The sequence below is a fragment of the Acinonyx jubatus genome, chromosome A2 (genome assembly GCF_027475565.1).
Source record: "Acinonyx jubatus isolate Ajub_Pintada_27869175 chromosome A2, VMU_Ajub_asm_v1.0, whole genome shotgun sequence".
NCBI lineage: Eukaryota > Metazoa > Chordata > Mammalia > Carnivora > Felidae > Acinonyx > Acinonyx jubatus.
Window position 1 is genome coordinate 114,109,074 of NC_069383.1, and position 27,026 is coordinate 114,136,099.

At 39.8% G+C, this 27,026-nt stretch overlaps 1 protein-coding gene across 3 annotated transcripts in view; it reads right to left on the minus strand.

Moving 5' to 3' along the window:
* ATG7 (autophagy related 7) overlaps positions 1-27,026 on the minus strand; it is a 247,397-nt gene that overhangs the window by 192,217 nt on the left and 28,154 nt on the right. For 2 of the 3 annotated variants that reach the window (XM_027042645.2, XM_027042646.2), the window contains exons 6-12: positions 24,400-24,516; positions 22,871-23,020; positions 13,215-13,303; positions 11,476-11,597; positions 7,670-7,760; positions 6,818-6,962; positions 3,383-3,541 (exon numbers count right to left, since the gene is read on the minus strand). In XM_027042645.2, the coding sequence (XP_026898446.1) occupies positions 3,383-3,541; positions 6,818-6,962; positions 7,670-7,760; positions 11,476-11,597; positions 13,215-13,303; positions 22,871-23,020; positions 24,400-24,516 (873 nt within the window). Of the gene's footprint in view, positions 1-3,382; positions 3,542-6,817; positions 6,963-7,669; positions 7,761-11,475; positions 11,598-13,214; positions 13,304-22,870; positions 23,021-24,373; positions 24,517-27,026 lie in introns of those variants that run through there. The other variant, XM_027042648.2, reaches the window with a different exon arrangement.

Genomic DNA, 27,026 nt, shown 5'->3' on the forward strand with positions numbered 1-27,026 from the left:
TTTATCACGAGAGCACTATGCTGCTTTCTGCTGGAAGCTCTGTGGTTTAGCTTTTATGTGTAGTTCTGACCTTACTGGGGTGTCACCTAAGGGCTCAGGGTGTTCAATAAGGGAGCTCCATTCTGGATAGGTGGGTCTCCAATGTCTCATGGCCTTGGGGTAGCTCTGAAGTCTCCATTCCACTCACAACAGATGGTAGTGCTTTTTTGCCCGGCTTTACAGAGTCATGCCCTGAACACACGTGACTTGAACTGGTCAAAGGCTCAAGATGCTCCAGACTCCACCTCTGCCCAGCTCCTGCATGTCTGATACTCTGTCCTGCATGTTTCAGCCCCCTTAGCTGCTCTGAACTCAGATCTCAGTTTCCTCAGCTCATCAAACCCAAGAACATCTCCTTGGGCTCCTCATGGGCTCTAGCAAAGGCCAGAAAGTACCTCCATGTAATGGGCTGGGACAAACATTCCTTCTTTCCCTTCTGTCTAGGACCATGGCCTTTCACTACTCCACTGCCTGGAGAGAGTCATTTTATATATTTTACCCGGCTGTGTAATTGTTTATGATAGAAGAGCTGGTCCAATACCAATTACTCATCAGGGTTGTAAACAGATGTCCAGAGTTGGGTTTTAAAACCTCTGGTGTGGTTCCACAATCCTACATTGCCTTGTATTTAAAAACAAAAACAAAAACAAAAACGGTAATCTCAAATATTTATTTGATTTTTTAAAGGTTACTTTGTTTCCGACTCAATTAATTCAACCCCGGAATTAGACAGGGTATTTGTAGCAGAGCAGTTCTTTTCACATCTTGTTCACTTAGGACTAGCCTGTGTCTGTGGCCTGGTGTAAGGGGATGAGTAAGTATCTGCTGAATGAAAAAACTACACCAAACTGAACATACAAAGAAAATGCCGTAAGTCTGGGTAATTGGCAGGTGAAATAGTTTCACAAGTACTTTGCAGGAAATTGATGGATTACACTAGTACTTTAATGGATTCTGTACATTATCTATTATTGCTTACAAGGCAGGAAGGATGAAAGTATAAAAACCCTGGCTCCTGGCCTCCAGGACTGAATAACCCAGTAGGGAAAACACAGTAGCACAATGTAAGTGCTGAAGAGGAGGTTCGACCCTGGTAAGCTGATGGTTTCAAGAAAAGGTGAACTTGATCTCAAAGGCCCAGAGTGACCCGGCCCTTGCTTCTGCCCTAGCCCCTTCTCTGTCTTCCTTGACGTCAGTGCTCCCCTTCCTGGTTTTCCTTCAGTTCCACAGAAGCACCATGCTGTCTCCTGCCTCAGGCGTTTGCAGACAGCTCTGCTACTCTTCATCTAGCTGACTCCCACTCACTCATCCTTCAGGACTTAGCTTCCTCAAGGGAGTCTAGCTTAGGTCAGGCTGCCTGGTAAACGCCCTCACAGAAACCGAGCTCCTTTTTCATGCACTTAACAATTACAACTGTTTACAAAATTAGGTGTTAGGGACCATGTACCCCTCTGGACTATAGAAGCTCCACGGAGAGGAGAGAGAACTTTTCCTGCTTGTGCCCCAGTCCCTAACATACGGAAGGCCTGAAATATTTAATAAGTAACAGAACAGCTGTACAAATAAATAGGGGGGACTGCACTGGGTCACAGACCATTTGGGCAAGGAAAAATTTCAGGCAACTAGAAAGTAGCTGAATTCAGATTCAAAGCCAGGTCTGTCTCGGCCCTGAGGGGAGCTCACTCTCCAGTGACAGACTGGATTATTCTTCCCAACTATGCACTGCCTCCCACTAATAGAATGTCTTTGCCCTTTGCCAGATGACTTTGCAGGACCTCCCACTAGAAAGGCAGAGTATTCTGACAAACCCCACTGACTTTGCGCTTGGCCCTGTGACTGGCTTGGGCATATAAATGGAAGATGCTACACTGTGTCACTGGTGAGCTGAGGTTTTAGAAGTATAATAAGTTTTCACCAATCCTTTTACACTCCCACCTTCTACCAGAAGAGCATGACCCAGACTGTTGCTCTGTAAGCCCAGATTTTAAAACAATGACTTACAGAGCAAATTGGAACCTGACTTAAAGCCTGGAGTCCAGCCTAGCCCAGCAGCTAAGCTACAGTCAATCTGCAGACCTGGGAGCCTGAGATAAATGCTTATAATAATAAGGCAGGGAGAGGTTAGGACTGTGTGATATGCAATAATGTGGCAGAAAGTTAACTAATACGCCTCCTCAATTGACAGGGTTGTAACATTTTTATTTCTTTTTGGCCTCTAGCACTTAACTGGATACACAGTGGGCGCTTAATCATTAGTGTTGAATTAAACCCAATAAACCATGCTCCTCAAGATTGCTGGTGAAATGAACAAAACCATCAATGTTGCTTCTTTTCAAGCAAAAGATTCTGAAATAATCTTTTCATATATATTCATATGAATTCATATATAATGAATATAATACTGAGCGATTACACAGAAAAACTTTGAGAAAGTGGGCTATCTTTTAGCTGAGGCCGAGAGCCTCTTGTGGCACTAAGTGGTAGCAGATGCTTCGGAGATATCTAATCTAACTTCTGTCAGACCAACTGATTAAGTGTGCAAGTTGCAGATTCTCTTTTGTGGATGACCTCAAAAAAAAAAAAAAAAATCTTGCCAGATTTTGAATCAAATGAGTTGAATGACTTGTCTCTTATTATCTAGTGTGTTTTTAAAGGGAACAGTCTGATTCAAATACAAGCAGCTCAGGTAGCCACATCATCCTTCTGTGTGGACTTACATCCAATTTAATTTCATAAACCTGTATTCAGTAACTATTGAGTATTTTGGTGATGAAGGAAAAATAACATCCTGTATCTGAGCTATCATAAATCCCTTTCGGGGCACCTGAGTGGCTCAGTTGGTTAAATATCCGACTTCAGCTCAGGTCATGATCTCACAGTTCGAGCCCTATGTCGGGCTCTGTGCTGACAGCTCAGGCCTGGAGCCTGCTTCGGATTCTGTGTCTCCCTCTCTTTCTCTATCCCTCCCCCACTCATGCTCTGTCTCTCAAAAATAAATAAACATTAAAAAAAATTAAAAAAAAAATAAATCCCTTTCAAACAAAGCTGGATATAAATATATGCATACTCCCAAATTCCTCAACTTAAACTCAGGTAATACTTTGCCACTCACAAAAACATTTTCTCACTCTTCATTTTATTTTCACAATAGACACGAGTTTTGTTTTGTTTTTTAACCCCATCTCTGAGATAAGGAGAGGCTTAGCCATATGATGAAGGCCCAGGTAGTAAGTGACAAACATCTGACTCTCTTTTACCAATACCACAGGCCCTCATTCCCCAAGATTAAGCACGGAAAGCTACAGGAGAAAACCTCCAACATTCCCGAATAGCATCAACATACCACTCCAGGGAATATTTTCTGGAGCCGCTCTGCTGCAGCCAGGGCCTTGGGCTTACCACCTGCTAGGCAATCTTCAAATTCATAGAGAGGCTGCCTCACAGGATTGGAGTAGGAGATGTTGGCATTGTCCACAAATGTGATGTGTCTGACACCCCAACCCTGCATGGAAACAAGAGATCATGGTGTGTTTCTGATGAACATTTCACAGGGTGTCTCTCTTGCAACCTATAAAGAGGTTTAGTTTTGGAATAGCTTGGGAATCTCAAAATACAGGAAACTTTAGAAACTGAATTGTGCAAATTCAGTTTTTGATTAACAGAGGGCCAGCTTCCTTTAAAAGACAAAAATAATTATATACCCGGTGCCTAGTTTCCTGCAGTAATGAATCTAAGAAATGTCAGAGTGGGTCTAATAAGTCATTAGTTTTGACAGTGGCACCAGAGAAAGAGTTGGAGGTGAGTCCCATGAGAATTGTCTATGTTGCTATCTTAAAAGAATTAGCGATAAGCCCCCAAATGTACTTGCTTTCCCTTAATGAGTAATTAAATATAAATAACAGCTCACATTAAAACTCACTTAAAGCCTGAATTAATGCCTCAGAAAAATGACTTACAAGTTATTTTCTGTTGTATAACATCGCAGAAGATTTTGTACTACTGAAGACGTAAAGGGCTTGTTAATATTCGGTAATACAGGGGACAATTCTATATTCTCTCAAATAGTTTGCATGATTTCATACACTTTAATTATAATTCCTTTAAAGTATTATAGAACCACACAATTTTAAACTGAGATGGCATCTCTAACATCCTTAGTCCAACTGTTTTGTTTCACAGATATGCAAAGCGTAGCCCAGAAATCACTGAAGGTCATAGATCTGGTTAATGGTGGGAAGGGTTAAGATCCTGAGAGTTGCAACCAAATAGAGATGACTGCTTTCTGGAGGGTGGGGTGTAGTGTGTGCATTTCAGCATATCATAAATAGGCACAGTGATCGAAGAGAAGCCCCTGCCATGATTGGCTACAAAGCTAATTCTGCTCTCTCTCTTATTTCAATAGCCTTCCATTAGGGACTCTGAAATTCAATTATACTGACGGTTCCCAGGGGACAGTCAACTAGTACCCAAGATTCATTTTCAGGGTTGAGAATGAAAGGACAGAATCCATCCTTTCAAAAGCATAGTTTTTACATTATTGGTTTTGAAAGCCCACTGGTAAACTCAGATCTACTCATCCAGTTTTGTAAGTGACTTTCATCAGCTAAGCAACCTACTGTGGAGGTGGAATAAAGACAAGGACAACCCAAAAGTCACTTGTGCTTGGTTTGAGGACATTTACTTCTCAAGTGTTTTTACATTCCTTAAAGCAATGCTGAGAGGACTGCAAGGAAGGCAGTCTGGGAACATACTGGGCAGTGGGAAGAAAGCCAAATAAATTACAAACATACTATGGGTTAGCCACATGTGAGTGTGGGTTTGCACTTAACTTTTGGCTTCCTGGGATGCTACACGGTTTAAATGGCTAATCTGTAAAGATTAAAGGAAACGATAATACTCATTGAAGAAAATGATAATACTCAGTGCTGGTGAGGATGTGGAGATGAAAAAACTATTGCACGAGTTGAGAATGTAAACTGATCTAATTTTTCTGGAAAGCAATTTGGCAATATGTGTCTAGAATCTTTCAAATGTTCATATCTTTCAACCTACTTGTAGCAATATATCCTAAGAAAATACTTACAGCAATCTATACTAGGAAGTAATCTGAAATATGAACAAAAATGCTCCACAACATAATTTATAGTTGTAAAATATTGGAAACATATTAATGCCTACCATTAGGGGAGTGTCTCAGTACATTATATTCATCATAGAAGAAGGCATATTCTAGTCATTAAAAATGCTTTATAAGCATCATTTCTAATGACATGAGAAAGTGTTTACAAGGGTAACAGATAAATTAGCAAGGAGCATTATTATAAATCAAATAAAAATTTTAAATATGTATTTAACAAACATTGAAAGGAAATAAGTGAAAAAGTGGTAGGAAAATGGGTATCTTCTTTTCCTGCTTCGTAACTTTTATACTTTACAAATTTTCTATAGTGGGTCTTTACTGACTTTATCATTTTTAAAAATATTAAGAAAACCTAAGCACCTAATTATGGAAGCCAGAAAAAGAATAATAAAATAAATTCCACAAAGAGAGGAAGATTATTAATGAAGATAAAAATAGATGTTAATGAATCTGAAAGCAATACAAAACAAAAACAAAAACTATAGAACTAAAAAATAAATCAAGGACTTAGCCCTCCAAAAAGAATGCTACAGTAGACAAGGCTCTCTGGCAAGTCTGAATAAGAGAAAAAAAGAGAAAACATACACATGCAACATTAGGAATGAGGAAAGATTTTTTAAAAGATAAAGAGAGTTTTAAAAGATGCTAAGAGAATACCATATGTATTTTGTGTCAATTAATTATAAAATCACATGAATAGAATAAAATTCACAAAGGAAACAAAATTAAAGATTCACCCTCACTAGTAAAAGAAAAGCAAATTAAAAAGTCATATATGCTTCTAAAAGTACAGGCTCGTAAAATGTTTTGGGAAAGGTGATTTAGTTTGAAAAAAACCCATATATACGTATTATATATAGTATGTATATATAGTATATATAGTATATAGTATATAATGTATATATATTATAGTATATATATAGTTTATATAGTATATAGTATATATATATATGTGTGTATATACTATACATATATATACACAGTATACACACATATACATATAGCATACACACAATACATCCTCTCTAACATAATAATTCTACTTATAGGGATTTCTGCCTAAACAAATAATCCCATAGATATGTAAAGATCTAAAAATGTTCATTTCAACAGTATCTCAAAAAAATATGCTGAAATCGAAATAAAGTGAGGGCAGAGTCATACAACAAAATACTACATATACCAAATATAGAACATACAGAGAGCCACAATTATTTTTCTATTGAGTTAAGAATAAAAACCTGTTACAGACAGTATGCTATGATCCAATTTTTGCAAATATAAATAAATGACAGCAAAAGTGACAAATGTCCCTCTCTTTACTTGCAAGTGCCTATGAAAACGTCAGGGAAGGACATACTGTGTACTAATCTAGGAAGTCTGCTGAATTCTGGGAAGTGGGACGAGAGGAGGGTGGAGAAAGACCTTCTGTTTCTACTTTGTGATAAAAGTATGAATTCCTTTTATAATAAAAAGATAACTGACAAAAGAAAAAAGAAAGGGAAAAAGGGAGGGAAGAAGGAAGGATGGGAGGGAAAGAGGAGTAGGTAACTCTGGGAGGAGGAAAGCAATCTGGTATATTAAGATAAGAGGAGAAGCCACAGCTTCAGAGGTACGATTTGGCCCCCACAAACTTACCATCAGTGTCCTAGCGACATTACAACCCAAGGTGCCGGCTCCAAGCAGCAGACACTTGACAGACACAACCTTGTCTAAGTCCAGAGTAGGGACCAATCTCCAACACATCAATTTGAGATTTAAATCCACTGATGACTCAGCTAACCTAGAAAACGACAGAATTATTTATCCATTCAGTCACTCATTTATGCCCCAATCTTGTCTTAAAAAGATAGAAAGCATCTGAATAAGAAAATGAGGACCAAATCCTAACTAAGCAAAATGAGATCACAGGGAAAATAAGATGAAGCATGAGGGCAACAGCGAGGAGAAACAGCACAGCACATGTGCCCGTGTGGATCTCCGTAACTGCTACCGACAGGCCACAAATCTGATACCGAGTCCCTAGCAGCCAAAGTGAAAATGGAAGCATGACCACTTAGAGGAGTCACTGGCCCCTCAAAAAAGGGTGCACTTTTATCCCTTAAACACAACACTAATTTCTATGAAATATTTCTTATAACGTCCTTCAATGTAGGCTAATAGGATGAAATTAAAAGGCCACGAATAAAGACTACAAGGTAGCACGTATCTGTAACTAACTAGTTTGAGAGACTCAGATCAAAGCAAGAACAAAATTTATAATGTCTAGAAGACCAGATGAACTGTGTGCCCTTCAGGACCTCCATCAGGTGGTTAATTCTCACAACCACACTTAAATCAAGTCAGGCAGCAAAGAGTGGAGTAACACTCGTTGTCAATGTGAATGGTACCCCCTGCACTGATGTGAGCGATGTGGTTGGCCTGACAGAACCTGCTGTGTGTCCTCATTACCAACGGTCCCCTTGGGAGAAAACAGCTTCCAAAATATACCTTTTAGGGTCCATACATTCACTGAGGTTCACCATCCTCGGTCCCATGCCGCCTTTCTGGTTTTTTTCCCATCCGACTGCTTTGGGACAATCTTAAGGCAAATAAAATAGTACGTTTAATGAAGGAGGGACGAATAAAAACATGTAAGTCAAGTGGCAAGATGGCGCACACATTAAGAAGCTTTCAGTTCACTTCTTTCTCAAAGCGGCTCAGGGACCTGAATTTGCATGTACTTGAAGCAGTTGCTCAACACCTTCCTCTACTACCAGGACCCTCGCTGAGAGATCACCAGGGTTTTCCTGCAGAGGGGCTTCTGAAATAGCCCTGGACTCTGGCCTGAGCCACCTCAACTTCTGCAGTTCCTGGGAGCTGCTCGAAAAAAGACAACCCAACTTGGGATAGGTATAACCCGGTGCAAGGCTCTCTTATCTGCGGAAGACCAGCCAGCATGACTGCAGCACACTTTCTGCTGAGCTTCCCATCAGGATTTGAACCTCTATGTTCAGTGCATCCTTTCTGTTCCTCATCCTTACCACAGCACTCTGCTCTGCCTCTCAACCCTGTCTCTGCGCACCTATCCTGTCCCTTTGTTAAGCTGCCCTCTCCTTTAAGCTCATCCTTATCTAGTCAGTCTTTCCCCTTCCCTGACTTCTCTCTTCTCTACCAACTTCTTTTAATCTCTGCAGTCGGTGCCTCTGAATTTCCAATCCCAGTTCTTGAAGTGTGCTACAGGCAATGCTGTGTAGCAGCATTGGAGGATAAGGATCCTGTGGCTGCTCTATTCTATTATTACAAAATCCTCTTATAAGTCTCACTTTCTTACCTTAATGGTAACCTGACTTCTTGCTGGCAATCTGCTAATGGGGGGGGGCCATTCACTCTATTACCCTCTTCACATCTTAGGACCTCTGTTACTCTCCCTTTCTCACCAAGTACCTGAGATTCACAAGAAAGCCTCTACTCTGTAACAGGGAATTCACTCAGTCACAATCTACCCTGCCAGCGTCCCCTCCAGTATCTGCCCTAAGTAACAGTCTTTGAAGGAACAGAAACTCCTGGACTTAAAGATGTACAGGACTACTGGGAAGAAGTCTATGTTTCTAATTTGTATTCTGGTGTTCTTTGGCCATTCTCCTACTTTTAGATGGCTGTCAACACTTCTATTTTCCTTTCCTTGGGAACTTTTCCACGTTTGACCTTAGTTTTTAAAAACAGTATTGCTCAATATAATTATGGGACCTAGAAGGTGTAGATTTCCTTGACACAATCTTTCCTTTCTGCGATAGGATGACCAACGGAAAACCTTGGGGCCAACTATCTTCAAAAGCTACTTGGGCCCCAGTATGGCTGGACATATCATTCACAGTGAGGAGCCAGAAAACAAATGTCCCTTCCCATTATAACTCAGGCACTCTGATGCACACATGTGTTTTTTTAATATAACAAAAAATTAGAACTGATGTAATAGATTTGAGTTCTTAAAAAAGGTTAAGAGTTCAAAATTCTTTTTTCTGGGGAAGGAGTTCAGACATGCTACTAATTCATATTTTGTCTGCTTTTCTCACTAGTCTTACATTTAATTTAAAAAAAAAATGCATCCCTAACATATAGCCAAAAACTTGAAAAGAACTTCAAACCACACAGTCTAGTTCTGCAATTAATAACCCTGGCCTAAGCTTTCTCCTGTTACAGATAAGAAGTCATGGTACAAATAAAATCTCTTTCAAGTGAAAACATCTCTGTTCTCAAAATGTTACAGCCATTTCTAAGAAAATTAGACATACCTTAAGCTTATTAATAATGAAAAAAATATACTTGATCTATCCTATCTGCCTCTATATAAATCAAATCCATAAGACATGCCCCAAATTAATAGAAAAACGTTTTTTTTTAGGGGAAAATTAGGTCTTGTTTTCTCACAGGTGAACAATCAGGAGGAGAACATCAAGGACGTGAAATGAAGGATCTCCCACTCTCTGTAGAGTCTGCTGCCTCCTTCTGCTGGCTACCAGAATAATTTTTCTATCAGCAGTGGACAGTGGGCTTGGCTGTACCACGAGGAGCCAAAGATGACAGAGGATATTTAAAACCATACTTCTCATACCAGTGCCATTGCAACTATAGGATGTCTTCGAAATAGCATAAACTACTACTATATCAATACCTTCAGTTCACATTATGCTACAGAATAACTCTTTACAAAGTTTTATTTAAGGTTTTATTTGTAGCTATGAGGGATAATATTAATTTACATGAAAAAAGAAAGAAAACTTGCCTTTCCTAAATTACATAATCTACACTCAGTATCAAGCATAAAAAAAATGTAGCAGAGGCATTACTGGATGACAAAAAAACATCTTTTTCAAAAGGAAATGTGCAATGTTTCTGGAGTTTGCCAGCTTCACCACGTATCAGCAAGATAATTGGGAATGGGGAGGAAGAATCATCCAATGACTTTATCATAAAAATGGAAACAAAAGTACCTCCTCTGTAGGGTGGCTGGCAAGATTGAGTGAGTGAGTTAGTATGGAAGGCATCTAGTGGCCTGTGGGGCATAGACCAGACACATATTACTTGTTAGTTAACTCACCCATTCCCCTAGAACTATCTACCAATTGCAGTTTAATAACAAAGGTATGGCACCTAAGTTGAGTCCATGGAAGCTATTTTAGAATGTGCCAGAAGAGGGTGCTAAATCAAATGCAACTATCTAAAGACAGCAGGGAAGCAGTGAATTTCTTAGGGCTCTGAACTTATAACTTACAGCCTTCTCCTCTGCTTGACCAAGCCGAGTCCACCCTCAATCTTTCCGAGAAATCTATTTAAAACACTTATCAGTGCTGCGGCAAAGACTCACCGATAAAATGCTGTCGGAGTCAATCCTAAAGCCTTCTGACTTCTGCACTCCAGAAATGACATCTCAGAAGAGATGTTACCACTGCCCTCCCTGACACACACACTCTCAAGCACATGACCCCAGACTATAAAGAAAGCAATGTGTCTTGAACAACGCAGATGTGGTGAAAAGCAGATTAAACAACATATGTAAAGGTACCCTGGAAAGCATGAAAGTCAAAGAAATCTGAGGGATCGTTTTGGAGAGCGCTGGGATTGGCGTAAGATAAGAAATTAACATAAATTAGCATTTATTAAATACCTACGCCAGACATTGCATATCTTTTACACAGGACCCAGATTTGCCCTAGGGTATATTCCATGAGGTGGGTATTAACATCTTTATTTTACTCGAAGTTGAGTATGTATTCTATCTTTGTGACATGTATATAAACACATAAACATATGCGTACACACACATCTATAAAATACCTGTGAGCCCAAGTTTCCTAACTTATGATATCTACCACACAGGATCTTACAAAGAATATTAAACACGGAAGGAGAAATGGCACTTTTGCTAACTGGTTTACTATGTGGAGAACAGGATCACACATAACTTTATGTAACAAATAAATCTGTAAGTAACATTCTTCCTCTAAGAAAGGTCAGGAATAAAGATTTTATATGAAACAAAAACTAGGAAGGGAGAAAAAAAAATCCTCAAGTCTGGGAAAAAAAAAAAAAAAAGGCCTGGAGGAAATTTCCTGAGGACAATCTTTGCCTTTGTTGCTTTCTGAATAGCAGAGCAGTGCCCTCTGTTCAAGAGAGGTGTTCCCATGGGCAAAGAGGTAAGAGCTGTACTTTTCTCTACCTTCTGCTGCCATTGTGAAGGGATGAAAGGAAAGTTAAACTTGATGAGGTTTCTGATAAATGATAATTATATGCATTCTCAACGACCGGCAAATTACCTGGGCTAAATGCCATTTCTGGAAGCTTCACTTCGAAGACGATGCTGTGGGCGATGTCTCTCACCCCCTGCATGGTGCGGTCTCGGAAGCAGAGGACTTCAACAGACTGGAAACTGCTACTCCTGATGTCAGGTGCCAGGTTTTAATTAATTCATTTTTTTTTTTTTAAGGAAGGAAAAGAAAGAGCTCTCATAAGAGCTTCAGCAAAACCAGTTGGAGTATTCAAAACATTGTAATTATGCCTCCCTGACACCCCTGGGGCATGGTTTTAACCTCTGAGAGATTTTGAATGCATACACGTATGCTCTCCTTTGTCCAAATGTTTAGAGGCTGAGCAGTGAGTTGGCTGTGATTGCTTTCTAAGTGAATTTTATATAACAATCATCTTGCAAATAAATAATTCGAACAAATGAATCATCAGTGCAGGGGAAAAGAGATTGCAAGATGTTAAAAAGAACCTCTAAGACATACATGGTTTCTTCTGGGCCTCCTTCTCACTCCCTGAACTCATATTCTGTGAAACAGCACCTCAGTCAGTACTAGTTAGGAGGCCTGTGTGCACTCTACAGACTCACCACCTGGATAAGCAAGTGTAACCATTCTCCCTCTGGGGAAAATCTGTAATTTAGCTATCTTCATTTGTTTTAAGCACTTTTACGTAAGTAAAACAGATACAAAGACAAGTACACAAATCTTAAATATAAAGGAGCTCATCTCATGCCTTCTCCCAGTCACTGCCCACCCCCCTTCAAGAGTAACTACTACTCTACTGTCCACGTCCATTCCTGGGTTTTGTCTGGTCTCATCTTTACCTAGAAGGAATCACAGAGTACGTATTCTCCTAGGTCCAGCCTGTTTTACTCAACATTAGGTCATCCGTGTTGATACGTGTATCAGTATTTCACTCAGATTCGCTATAACATCACATTCCATCACAATGAATACACCACAATTTCTTATCCGTTTCATTGTTGAAGGACATCCGGGTTATTTCCGGTGTTTGATTATTAAGAATACTGCCGCTATAAAAATTCTTGCACGCGTGTTTGCTTGTATCTATCTGAGTACACATTTCTGTGCATTATGTACCTGAGAAAGAAATCACTGAGCCACAGATAGTTTTAACTTTGGGGGATGCTGCCAGTTTCCTAGCAGTGTTTGAGGGCTCCAACTGATTCACATCTTTGACAACACTTGGTATTGTCATCTTTTTTAAGTCATTTGGTAGGTATGTAGTAGTATCTCAGCATGGTACCTCATTATCTCTAATACTGAGTAGTATCTCATTATATTTTATGTCCACTGAACAATGATGTTGAGCATCTTTTCAAATGTATACTGACCTCTTAGATACCCTGTTTTCATTATTTTAGGGCTAGGAGAAAAGGAAGATGGTAACAGTAGGAAAATCCGATCTGAGAGTGACCCAGACAGGTGGAGGGAGGGGCTGGAGAATTTGGGGACTGGGACCTCTGGGTGATTGCCCCTACTCTGAAATATCTTCACTGCAGTATGGTCAGAATCTTCAGCTCCATAACACACCTACTTAGGGGTTCATCATTGATGGAAATTGGATCATGACTGACTTATGGATTTATTATCTGGTTTCCATGCCAGAAATGAAAACATGCATTTGGAGGAAAAAAGAGACAGATATAGGCAGACACAATGTCCAAAATAGGTAGACTGAGACACACAGACAGACACAGACAGAGACACAGACACACACATGTAAATACCATCGGTGGGCTGCTAGGACCAAAAGATTCCTCAAAGGCCATCCAGGGTGCTGGGCTAAGTTACAGGGATCATATACACCAATCGTTATCTGTGAACAGAAAAGACTTTGTGAGTGAGTCAAGCATTGTGTCGGTTTCACAGTACAGACACTGCTAATACTTCCTCTTGCCTTTATAGGCTGTTCTGCAAAAGCACTAAGAATTAGACACTTGATGAAGGGCTAGAGGAAAGAGAAGAAAGCAAAAGGATCTCACACCAGACCCCAGAACTTCTGGATGGAGGGGCTATAAAATTCTTCTCTGCACCACCCCAATGCCTTACAGTAGGCCTGGCAGAGTAGGAACTAGGTACATGTAGAAAGAAGAAAGATTGCATGGGAAAACAGGGGGTGAGAAGACCGTCAACTGTCAAGGCTCACATAGAGACCATCCTCTAATAAAAAGATAAAAATCTGTGAAGATTGCTAATGTTTATGTACTGAGAAAATAAAAGAAGGGCCACTGCCATTATAAGTCTACAGTCAGATGCTCTTGATACTGCTAACATATATTTCTTTCTACTCCTTCCCCCTCCAACTCCCTCAACCCTGACTTCTGCCTGGAAAACTCTATTTAACTTCAAATACCATTTCTTCAGTGAAGACTCCCTTTAGTGGGAACAGTCACTCTGTCCGTTGTGCTTCCATAGCAATTTGTACATTACACATACCATTTTTCATTTTCTCTTCTTCCTTTCAAAAGACAATGAGCATGCAGCACCCAGATCTTAATTTCTAAATACCATCCTCCAATAAAAGGAATCAGGGCTCCTTGAATGCATGGCTAATTCTAGGGCTGGAACAGGGAAAACACAGAGACTGTAGCATCTTGTATACCAGAGAGTAAGGAAGGGGGTGCAGGTGGCATAGTCAGCTAAGTGTCTGACTCTTGAGCTTGACTCATGAGATCAGGTCATGATCTCAGTTTGTGAGTTCAAGCCCCGCATTGGGCTCTGTGCTGATAGCATAGAACCTGCTTGGGATTCTGCCTCTCCCTTTCTCTCCCCCTCCCCAGCTTGTGTGCATGCAGTCTCTCTCTCAAAATAAATAAACTAAAAAAAAAAAAAAAAAAAGTAAGGAAGTGCTCAACAAACAAAAGCATGGGGGCACATCAAGGGGACACAAGAACCAACAGAAACAGCATTCAATGGCCAAGGCTGGAACCATCTGAGCAACAAAATAAATAACGTGGTATTGGATTATAATGCAAAGTATTAAATAAATACCTAGGAGTCCACACTGATACAAATAAATGATGGGATAAACAAATATATGAAGGTGAAGAGACAAGTCTTCCTTACAGAAGATTTCCAAACAATATATACAGATACTGCCTCCTCCAGGAGTAGAGCTTAATTGTTCTCCTCCTTGACAGTGGGCCAGACTTAGTGACCCACTTCCAAAGAAAAAAACAGTAACCACACAATGGAGAAACCTGGCAAAGACTACCTTAACCAAGTGGTCAAGTTTAACATCATCAGGGATGCCATGTGAGTAGCAGGTACCCCTGATATGATGTGATGACCAGGGTATTTCACCTTAGTGGCACTCTTTCTCAAAACCCGTAACCCTAATCATACAAAAACATCAGACAAACCAAAATTAAGGGGCATTCTATCAAAATAACTGTCCAATACTCTTTGAAACTGTCAAGGTGATCAAAAACAAGGAAAGCCTGAGAAACTGCTACAGACCAGAAGAGGCAAAAGAGCCATGACAACAAAATGCAATGTGGTCTCCAGGAATGGCTCCTGAAACAGAAGGAAGATGTGAGAAAAACGGGTAAAGGCTGAATAACGTCTAGAGTTTAGGTAACAGTAACCTACTGCCAGTTTCTCAGTTTTGACAAAGGTACCATGCTAATGTATGGTGGTAACATTACAGAAAACTGAAGCTGGGAGAGGGTATATGGGAACCCTCCCTCTACTGTACTTTCAAATTTTTATAAATCGAAAGTTACTCCAAAATGAAAAGTGTATCTAAAAAAAAGAAGCAGCGGGCATCTAGAGAGCAGGGAGTATCTTTTTCATCTCCCCATGATCAGTTCATATATACACAGCAGATACTTAGTGAATGCATGCTGAATGATGAAAAGATGGATGGATGGAGGGAGAGAGGGAGGGAGGGAGAGAGGGAGGGAGGGAGGGAGGGAAGGAAAAGGGTGAGTGAGTGAAAGGAGAGAGAAAGTCAGGAAGGGAAGAAAGATAGCTGGGAGAGAACCATAAATCAACCCACAGGTTTCCTTTATGGGTGTATTTTTGGGTTAAATAAAAACACGGCAGAATTTTGGTTATTCTAGATCCAGTTAGTTTTATAAGAAGGGGATCAGTCCAAACAATTCCATTTATTTACTGAAATGCTTAATATGTTAAACACAAAGCAGAATCTTAACCCATATTCAGAGAAAGGAAAGAAAGGAAACAAAAGATAGGAAGGAAGGAAGGAAGGAAGGCCTCTAAGATCACCATCCAGAGAAAACCAACATTAACACCTTGGTGTGTAACCTCCCATAACTTTACCTTTGAATAAATATATTTTATTAGTATAACTTTTGTACAATTATTTTAGTATATAATTTTTATTGCTAAAGAAAAATTATATCATGCTATACATACTGTTTTATATCTCTTATTCTATTGTGAATTCTCTTCTCTGCCAATAAATATCAGTCTACAATCACTGCCAATAGTGGCTGAAGAGCATTTCATTGTTTTGGTGTACAGTAACTTTTTTCTATTTCCTATTGAAGGATAATTAGCCTTCATCTGTACTCAGTAAAAATATCTGAAAATGAATTTTACTATTGTCTTATCAGACAATTATTGTATTATTTGAAGGATATTGTTTTTGCTACCCTCCCTGTATGAAATGTTCTTACTCCTAACACTAAACATTTTTGCCTAGATCCATTTCATGTCTTTAACGCACACAGACAGATTCTTATTTAATTCAATGCAGATTCAAATGTATGACCATCATTTCAGGAAATACAGAATATCTTTATTTGAGATTTCCTTTTCCACACGAGATGAAACATCAGCATCCAGGAAGCTTTTACAAATAGAGTTTGCAGAGACTATTCTGAGTACTGTCCCCTACTACACGAGTGGCCTAGGGCAAATGAGTCAAATTCTTTAGGCCTCAGCTTTTAAAATTTGAATCAAAGCATGCACCTATTTCACGGAGAGGTAGAGAGGATTAGAGTGTGATACTGACATGAAACCCCCACCCGTGTAGTGCTGCTAATATTATTATCGGTGCCTTCAAATCCCCAGTCATGAGCCTCGCCTAAGTAATTCTGATGCAGTTGGACCTATCCACAGACTTACTCTGCAAACCATTACAGAAGGTGGTCTTGTAGACAAAAGAAAAAAAGCCTGGCAGGCCATTTTTCATTACCTTGAAAAGTCTGGATTGGCTCTATGTCTTTCCATTCTCTGTAAAATGTGGTCCATGCACCAGCAGAGCATCACCTGGGAATCTGTCAGAAATGCAGAATCTCAGGGGTGCCTGGGTGACTCAGTCAGTTAAGCGTCCAACTTTGGCTCAGGTCATGATCTCACAGTTCATGAGTTCAAGCCGAGTGTCGGACTCTATGCTGACAGCTCAGAGCCTGGAGCCTACTTCAGATTCTGCGTCTCCCCCTCTCTCTGCCCCTTCCCTGCTCACACTCTGTTTCTTTCTCTCTCTCAAAAATAAATAAACATTTTTAAAAAATGCAGAATCTCAGACTCCCTGTCTCCAGCCTTGCTGGATCGGAATCTGCATTTTAACAAGGACCCAGGTGATCTGCAGTGAGTAGGGAGCACTACTCTGCCCCTCAACCCTCTCCAGCCTTGGTCTTCACATGTGAATGTGCAGGAGAATCACTTGGGAAGCTTTCAAAATTCCTGTTGCCTGGGTCCCATCTCCAGAAGTTCTCATTCATTGGTCTGGCACGTGGCTTGAGCATTAGTTGTTTTATTTAAAAGCTCCCCAGGTGATTCTAAAGTACAGCCAAGTTACAAAGATCTCTTGAGAGTCTGTAGCGATTTCTCAAAGTACGGTCCACCACACACACACTCCCTCGGTACCATTACCCACGTGCTTTGTGACCTCCTCTGGTGATTCTTGTGTGCACCATCATTTTGGCACCAGCCACCTCAGGTCTAGGATTGCTTAAAATGGAGTTCATTGCATCCTATATTTTTCCCACGGTAGTTGTGATTATTTGTTAAACCAGGGTATTTTCTTGATTCAAAGGCACCACAGATTATAAAATCCACTCTCAAACTGTACAGAAAAGGAAATGTCACGACATCAAAGATACAAAACAACTGCAAGAAATTCCTGACTTTAGAAAAATTAAAATGTGAAGAAGAAAGCATTTTAGAATGGAGGTCATACAGGATGCATTTCACATCTGTTTCTCTTGCTGGCCTCTAAGCTCTGTGAGTGTTGGAGCAAGGTCGTCTATCATATGCATCTTTCCATCCATGGTGCCTGGCATGGTACCGGCTAGTCAGCAAACTGTGCCGAACAAATGACAGAACCGGCCAGTTTCTCCATGCCCCGCTATATGGAAAGCTCCGTCTCTCATGCCCCATCTTCAGGCAGGGATCCTGGGGGGCGGCCGGAGGGAGGTGATGGCTGAAGCTCACATCGAGGACCATGGTGCAGCATCTCAGCTGGCTCCTTTTCCTCCCCTGTCCTTTCTCAACAGCACAGGTTCTCCCTCCAGTGACATTTTGACCCTGGGATTCTCCTGGGTAAGAATGTGACAGTTTAATCTCACAGGGTTTGCTCTGAGAAGCGAGAGAACTCGAAGAATGATGTTTCCCCACCCAGGGCTCCCTATGAACAAAGAAGCTGTCTGCCTTGAATTCTTCTGGTCCCGTTTGCCACCACCATCACCTGGGACACTTTTGTTGCCTGCTGTCAATCATGACAGAAGGCATCTGCTGGACAAACTACATTTATTGATCATCGCTTCAACTTCAAATTTTTAAAAATTCATCAAAGACATGTACAACTCTATTATCCAGCAAGAAAAGGGGGAGAGGGGAGACACCTGCATTCTACTTCTGTGACATTTCAAGCAGCTTAGAAGAAAATGACCTGATGTGGTGAAAAAAGCTGATGTGGAAGTCAGCAGGCATGCGTCCTAATTCTACAGCTACCTGATTTTCAGCCTTGGGGTGTGAGCAGGCAGGCATACAAGTATAGGGGGAAAACAGACCTTAGAGAAGTGCTTTCCTCACCTATAAAATGGAGACGTTGTATCATTTCATCTCAAAGGATTCCTTCTAGCTTCAGAATTACAGAACTTTAAAGAACATTAAAGAGAAAAAAAATCCTACATAGGTTACAAGACAATATAAATTTCTTAGGTTCAATCTTACTGGGTGTCTAAAGGCTACTTAAGTTTTATTTGGGAAGAATCCAGATAGTATCAATTCAGAGAATACTTTTTGTATAGAGATTCTTGAGTTTCAAACTTTCAAATGTGACTCAATAAACCTGGACTCTTATCCAATGTCCTGAGTCACCTCCTCTCATATGACCTCTCTATGCCAGGTTTCTCATCTTTGGAGAACTCCATCTGGACACATAAATAAACTCTATTGTAGTAACTTCACTGACCTCTCTGTTCAGTTCAATCTTACTATTACATAGTTCTCTACCTTCAGTCTCAAGGTTCTCTTTTCCTAACCCGCAGAGAAAACAAGGGGATAAATTCCAGTTTATCAAATATTTTCTACATTTAGGTGTTATCATCTATAAATGCAGAGTTGGAAGTAAGTGAATTTATTTATTTATTTTGAGGGAGAGAGAGAGAGTGTACGTGTGTGAGCAGGGGAGGGGCAGAGAGAGAGAGAGAGGGAGAGAGAGAATCCCAAGCAGCCTCCACACTCAGTGGAGAGCCCGATGCGGGGCTCAACTTCATGACCGTGAGATCACAAATGCAGGATCATGACCTGAGCCTATATCAAGAGTTGGACGTTTAACTGACTGAGCCACCTGGATGCCTCAGAACTAAGTGAATTTAAATTATAGAAGTTAGACTATCATATTAGATACTACAGATGGGTGCCTAATTTCAAAGAATGAGCATATTTCTGACACTAAATACAAAGGCCATGAGGTAGGAAGGCAATAAGAAAAAAAAAAAAAAGAAATCTTTTTCTGAGTAGGAAAAAACAGGAATAAGTTTCTTAGAGCAACCTGACCTAAGAGGAGCTACAGGGCTGGAATGAACTGCTAAAGAGAAATCTATCACCCATAAAGGGAGGTCGACGTGGAGATGCTTCAGAGTAACTCTCTTACCCACGTGAGGCATGCATGAGTACAGAAAGCAAGCATCCAGACAGGAAAATGACGGAACACATTTGACATGAGGCTGAACGTCATTTATTATTTCTTTGATGATTCAAAAGTGATTTCAAAATCTTTAAGTGCTTTCAGAACCAAATCAGGTACCTCAATCATTGTAGGAATTATTAGTCAGCACAATGCTAGGTAGGCCAGCTAAACTGTTTGGGTAAATAGATTTTTTTTGTTTGGTGGTAGCAGCAGTCGGAAATAACCATGGGATAGGAGTTCTGCGTTCTCCAATTGGCTTTGCCACAAAGTCATTCTGTGAAGCTAGGCAAATCACTTCCTTTTATCACACAAATCAGTAGAAAAAAACAAAATGTAATTGGAAAAAAAAAAACATTGTTTATAAGGCTGACGAAATAAATGCTCCTTTCTACTTGGCTGAGAGCACACAATTCACTGAAGTGGTTCAGTCATGTTTTGGCTATGGTCCACCCAGCTATTTGCTGAAAAAATTCAATGTGAGAAAGAAAAGAGGGTGAAATTGTCAACTTGAGTACCCTGGGCTAGAGAAATTTCCACACTGATCCCATAAAACACACTTCTCTGACAAATGGACATCTATTACTCAAACACTTGATGTAACAGGAAATGCGCAAAGGTGATTACATGTTTTAAAAGTACAGGACAAAAATTCAAGTATCTAATGCACAGCAATGTCACAGACAGCTGCCAAGATGTGGAGTTTGCTAAGTGAAGAAATAGCCCCGCTAATAGCATACCAATTGCTGCTCCTTGGCCATCACTCTTGTCCGAAGATTTTTAAAACCCTAGAATTAAAGGCTAATGTTGTTAAAATTACAAAATGTATCCCAAACATCCAATCTTCAATGACTACTCTGAAGAAAGCAGAAGACCCAAGCAAGCTTTCCTAAAAGACTGGCAACAGAACAGTGATATGGGCTGTTTTTGATGGAATCACAAGCAGTGGCTTGAAAGACAACTAATTGTTGGTGATGCAGCGTCACCGTGACCAGTGTGGAATAACATTTCGCTGAGGGAAATAAGAACTTAAGGCCAGTCTTTAACCGATGCAGATGTGTAAAATGTGTAACATCCCAATGCTGGTAAAAGGTGCATGGCTGGCAGGAGGGCAAACTGCACAGTGTGTGAGTCCCAGTTATAATAAGCAATGGTGAGCCAGAGCTGGCTGGAACAGAAAGGGGAGAGCCAGCTGTTACCAACTCTCCCCATCTCTGCGCTCTGGGACCTCACACTGGTAGCCTGATGCCGGCCACAGCGGGAGTACTGGAACCCCAGGAAGAAGCAAACGCTACACAGTCAGGGTTTGGCCCCACCTGAGAGCTAGCTGTCAAACACTTAGCAGGACACTACCGATCGGACACCTTCAAGTGTCCAAACTCTTTAACCCAGTCATTCTGTATCTAGAAACTCTTCCTTCCCAAGAAATAATTCAAGGTAAGTGGGGGGATGGCAGGAATTTGATGCACAAGGAGACTCCTAATACGGAAGATGTATGAGAAAACTATAAGTCAAAAATGTCACGTTATCTATCAGAAAGGATGTTGATACAGACTGCGACAGTATTATGCTAAAATCTACAATAAAAGAGAATATAGTATAATCTTAGTCTTTGAAAAACAGGAAAAGATTAGTAGGAGATATACAAAATGCTTACTTAAGAAACAAAAACTTAAAATAATAGTTGAATGGCTTTGTGAGAATTTAAAAGCAGAAAGAGGCAGCTGGAAATGAAAATAACGAATGGAACCATACTTAGTGTAGTTCATTTATCTGACAGTATTCTCAAACTTGGCACACAACATTGTCCAAACTACAGTGATGACCCATTTTGGAGTCCAAATCACTTAGTGGATCACAACTGGTATTTTTCAAAAAGACAGAAAAGAAGAGGATAGAAAATAGAGTGCAAAGCACTGAAGAAAGTATTATTTTGTGAAGGAAAATGCTAATGTAAATGGGGAAAAAATGTACTTAAAGAAAGTATCTTAAGTTCAGGCTAAGGAATAATAAGGACATCAGTTAGAGGTCTCTCTTTTCTCAACTCTGATATGTCTACATGGCTAGTGAAATTATCCTACTTGATTTCACGACTTCATAAAATTCATTAATTTTTTATTTTTAATTTACAATCTCTTATATGGCTGAGATAGCTTACTACATATCTCATTACTTCTAAAAGACACTCACAGTACTTTTTGATTCATTCAGAAAAATTTTTATTGAGGACCTAAGACAAGTGCTAGACACTATGGAGATGCAGATACATAAGACACAGTCCTGCCCTTGGGAGCTTACTATCTAGGATGGAACAAAAGTTATTTGACAAGGGAACAGAACAGTAAATGAAGAACAGGGAATAAATGTAGTGAGATCAGAAAAGGGAAGATCTATGAGAAGGCTTCACTGTGGAGCTAGGATCCCAACAAGGAGAGTTTCTTAAGATCTTCACAGGTAGAAATTTCAGATGACACAATGCAAGGTCAAAGAGAGATATAGAAAAAGTCCTAGGTAGACTTGATTAGTCGGTGGTGGTGGTGGGGTTGTCTAGTTAAAAACAGGAAAACCTGGGGGGCGCTTGGGAGGCTCAGTTGGTTAAGTGTCTGACTTTGGCTCAGGTCATGATCTCACGGTTTGTGAGTTCAAGCCCTGCTTCAAGCTCTCTGCACTGCCAGCACAGAGTGTACTTTGGATCGTCCATCTTGCTCTCTCTGTTGCCCCCTCTCAAATATAAAAATAAACATTAAAAAAAACCCAACAACAACAGGAAAACTTGGTTGGAACAATGGTTTATGAGGAAAATAGTGAAAGAATGAGGCAGGAAAGGTGGCTTGGAGCCAGAAGGAAGACACCATTAACTTGTGATCATTGAAAGGGTGGATGTGAGCAGTTTAAAGCAGATTCTTCTATTGTGGTGGTGTGCAAGACGGAAGCAAAAAGACTAACTGTCCAGGAGAGAGGTAAGCAGGGCCTGAAATACGTGGTAACTCTAGAAATATAAGTTAAAATATGGATGCAAAATACAGTGCAACAAAAACTGAAATAACTTTATCACTAATAGGAAGTGAGGAACCCAATAGGAGGTGAGCTAGGAAAATGGAGGAGAAAGTGATCTGGGAATGGCAGGGGGTGGGAGAGGGTGAAGACAAAGAAACGTTGTACAACATTCTTTGGAGGGCCAAAGAAATCTGAGTTTGAATTGTGTAGTAGTCTATCATAACATGAACATCAGATTTTTTTTTTAATGGATGATAAAATGAAACTCAGAGTTTCTCTGACCTTTGTCCTTTGGTCTTGGAAGAAATCACCGTAGTGTTTAAGCAGGGAAACCAGCACCACGTTCTCATCATACTTGATTAAGAAGTAAGGTAGCGCTGGGACTCCTTCTGTTTGACAAAGATCATCATATGCACGCTCAAGGGCTTGAATCTAAGAACAGGAAACATTGAGTTATTCTCCAATCACATATCTAATTCTGAGCTAAAAATTAACATAAAAGGTATTTTCAAGCCAGAAGACTGGAAATGACTGAGCATACCCGTTACTCTTTTGCAGCAAATGAACACAGAAGTGCCCCCCAAATAATACCACTTCACTTCTGTGTAACACTTCCCATGTGCATGGTGGTGTCTTAGGAGCACAAGGAGACATTTTTATGGTGCAGCATGGTGGTTCCCTAAGATGTTAACCACAAAGGTGTACAGAGAGAGCTCCAAACATTATTTAGCTCCTGTAATAACCAAGCACTGAATCCATCACTGATTAATTTTACCCTGAACCTCTCCACAAAATAACAGCATTATTGAGACACACCTCACTTATTATATAATTCACCCACATAAAATACATAATTGCGTTTTAAGCATGTTCACAGGATTATGTAACCATCAACTAATTTTAAAGTTGCCTTTTTTTTTTTTTTTTTTTAAAGTAATCTCTATACTCAATGTGGGGCTTGAACTCATGACCGTGAGATCAAGAGTCAGATGCTTTTCCAACTGAGCCAACTGGGAGCCCCATCAACATAACGATTTTACAACATGTATGTCGCTCTTAAAAGAAATTCCATATCCATCAGCAGTCAGTCCTCGTGGCGTAATCCTTTCCTCTACTTACACTTATTCTTGGGAAACTAGTTCCACAAAACCACAACCTTTGATTTATACTAAACAAAATTACTAATTTTTCATCAATAAGGGTTTCTCCCTGGTGTTAGAATCCATGGTTTAATGACTGACATGCTTCATGAATCCAAATCATCTTGCCACTCAAACCTTGCCTCAATGACAATCAGAATATCTGGTTGAGGGTCTGTGTTGTACTAGTTTGATAATTTTTATTGCCCTCCTTCAGACCACCTCTTTCTTATGGTCTTCCTTAGACCACAAAGACTACCTTTGTGTGTACCATTCCTGATGTAGAAGTTCCACAACTTGGTGTGAGGGTAGTGGAATGTCTTCTATTTGGTTTCAAAGACTCTCTTCCCAAAGTATACTAGTGCCTTGGAATCTTCTACAATGAAAGTGAAAACCACATTTTGGCAAATTCTTGCAGACTTTCAACATGTTCCTACAGCTCCTCTACTGGCTCAGCCTTTCACCAAATGTCACTGAATACCTGGAAAAGTATCTTGGACTACTCCTTTGGAATGATTCTACAAACATTTTATAAATAAGTCTGCTCCTAGTGCCACCTTTGGAGGATTCCACAGTGACCAACTCTTCATTCAGACAACTGCCTGCCTTTAGATAAAGTACTCAAGCTCATTAAGTCCAATTTTACCTGCATTTTGCTTTATTTGTTGATACCTGTTTTGGTGAAAACCTTTGATCCAAGCCCACTGGCCCCTGAATGAGGGGTAGACTCTCTGGAAGGCAGAGAGCAGGGAAGCAAAACCAATAGTAGAAGTGGTACTTCTTTAGATCCTAGAAGAAAGAATATAAGAGGATTATAACCAATGATGAAACTGAAATGCATTCATTGATGTAATTCCCCAACACCACTTAGACACATTGAGGCGCACAACATAGAATCACCTGGTCAGAAAGTCTTATCTCCAACAGAACTCAGGATAGAATACAGAATTTTTGTCTTTCTCCTAAAATATACCCACACACCAAACAATAATATAACATGATAAACAAAATATTTATCATCTACTTGCTAAAGAAAGTGTTGACAATTATCATCATCACTGTGTAATACACAAAACCATCCCAAGAGGTAACTATTATCCCATTTTACAGACAGAAAACTGAAGCTTATGGGGGGGTGAAGGAAAGAACTTCAGCCAAACAAAGATATTGATTAGTGGAGAGGGAAGCAGAATTCCATTTCCAAAATATCAGCTTCCTCCGCAGAACCACACATACTCAACGACCCTTCTGGGGAGGCACAGCCACCAAACATGGTTATCACTCTTCACAGTCAAATGAATTAGCGTAGTATTGAAGAAGCTGTGCTATCCATAACCTATATATGCCTGAGATAATAAAATGCTGCTTTCAGAAATACTTTGTTGGTGAAATTCAGGTCAACAATTATTAGGCACTTGCTATGTACAAGGTAATACATTAGACACTCTGACAATAAGAAGATAAATAAAACCCAGTCCAGCCCTTGGGCAGCTCACTCTCTATACAGGCAGAGATAAAGTGAGTCATGAGTCACAGAAGAGGTTCTAAGAGCAAAGGAGCATCAGCGATATGAGATTACATCTTCACGGGTATATTTGATGGCTCCCCCACCAGGGGAAGTGAGGCAGGGGCAATGACTCATGAAGCTGTTCTAGATAACTGTTTCCACCCAGGTTGGATGCTTTTGCCCTGAACTCTTGCAGCCTTTGTGGCCTGAATCACTCATATTATGGGATCTCACAGTTATCTCAGTGTCTGACAGCTTCTCCATCAGTCTGTTTATTTGGCTAATCAATGTTTCTTCTTTAATCTTACTAAGAATAAACAATAGATAGTTGTTTGATGACTTTTTGAGACAAAATTCATATACCATAAAATTTACCATGTTAAAATATACACCTGAATGTTTGTCTGGGGGTACTGACAAGGTTGTACCACCATCACTCAATTGCAGAACATTTTCATTGCCCCAAAAAGAAAACTCCAATAGTAGAAACTCCCATTAGTTTATTAGTTAGAAATACCCATTCACAGAATTCCCCATTCCCCCTTCTCCCCAACCCCTAGGAACCACTAATCTATTTTCTGTCTCAATGAATTTGACTATTCTGAGATTTTCATATAAATGAAATCATACTAGATAACTTTTTAAATAAATATAAATATATACATAAATGTGTGTCTAGATGAGAAAGCCTAATCATTATAGATTCCAGTCTCTAATTCTGCCATTAATTGATCAACTGACAACAAATTCCCTTTTGACAACAGCAAAACAAACTACAAAATAGAAATTAATGAAGTGCCTGTTCCTTTGAATCCTAAAAACAGCAGAAAGAAAAGCAAAAGTACCTCCAGAGATTATACTCTCTTCTTTGTATTTAAATGATTTGTCATAACTGATCTTTAGTCAAAGGTTAAACAATTCAAGATGAAGGACTTCATAATTTCTAAGAAGCTTTATCAGATCATCTTCAAAAGTCAAAAGGCTTGAATTTCTTAGAATTCTTTTCAGGATACAAAGGATCTTGATAAAATTAAACACAAAGCCCTTTGTATTTGAAGATTTTAAAAGACAGAGACTTAATTTTTTTTTTTAAGGTAGGCTAAGAATGGTCAGTAAAAAGGGCAACAGGGCCAATACACGCGCTAACTCTAGGAAATGCCTTAAGACTTTAACTAAGAGCTAATGTTATTTTTCTTATTAAATGCAATTTGTCGATTCTACTAACTAGAATTCTTGGTACAGAAAATATATTGATGTTAAAATAACAAACCCAGAAATCTTTAACTAGCACCACTTATCTCTCTCTTAGTGGCAGATCTACAAAACTGCTCAAATTTGCAGACAAATTATTAATGCCAAATTGCAGCTAGTAATCTCATGAAGAATTTAAACATTTTTCTATCTCCCCCACTATTACACAGAAAGCATTATAACTCATTAGGAAATGTGCTCCTTATAGATAGCCAGCCTTTGGCATGACCTTCAGTATGACTTTTATCATTCTCTCCTTTGCCTTGGGCAGCAAATCAGGCAGCATTCAGAAGAAACAGGATTAGTTCATGGGGCAGGAAGAAAGGTAAGACCTATAACTTGGTGAAAGAAAGAGGTTAGTGGAGGAGAGGGGGGACAGGAGGATGAAGGGGAGGGAAGGGAAGGGAAGGAAAGAGGAAAAGAAGAAAATAAAAAAAGAAAGGAAGGAAGGAAGGAAGGAAGGAAGGAAGGAAGGAAGGAAGGAAGGAAGAAGATAGATAGACAGATGTGGGGAAGAAGATTAATATTCAAAGCTGATGAA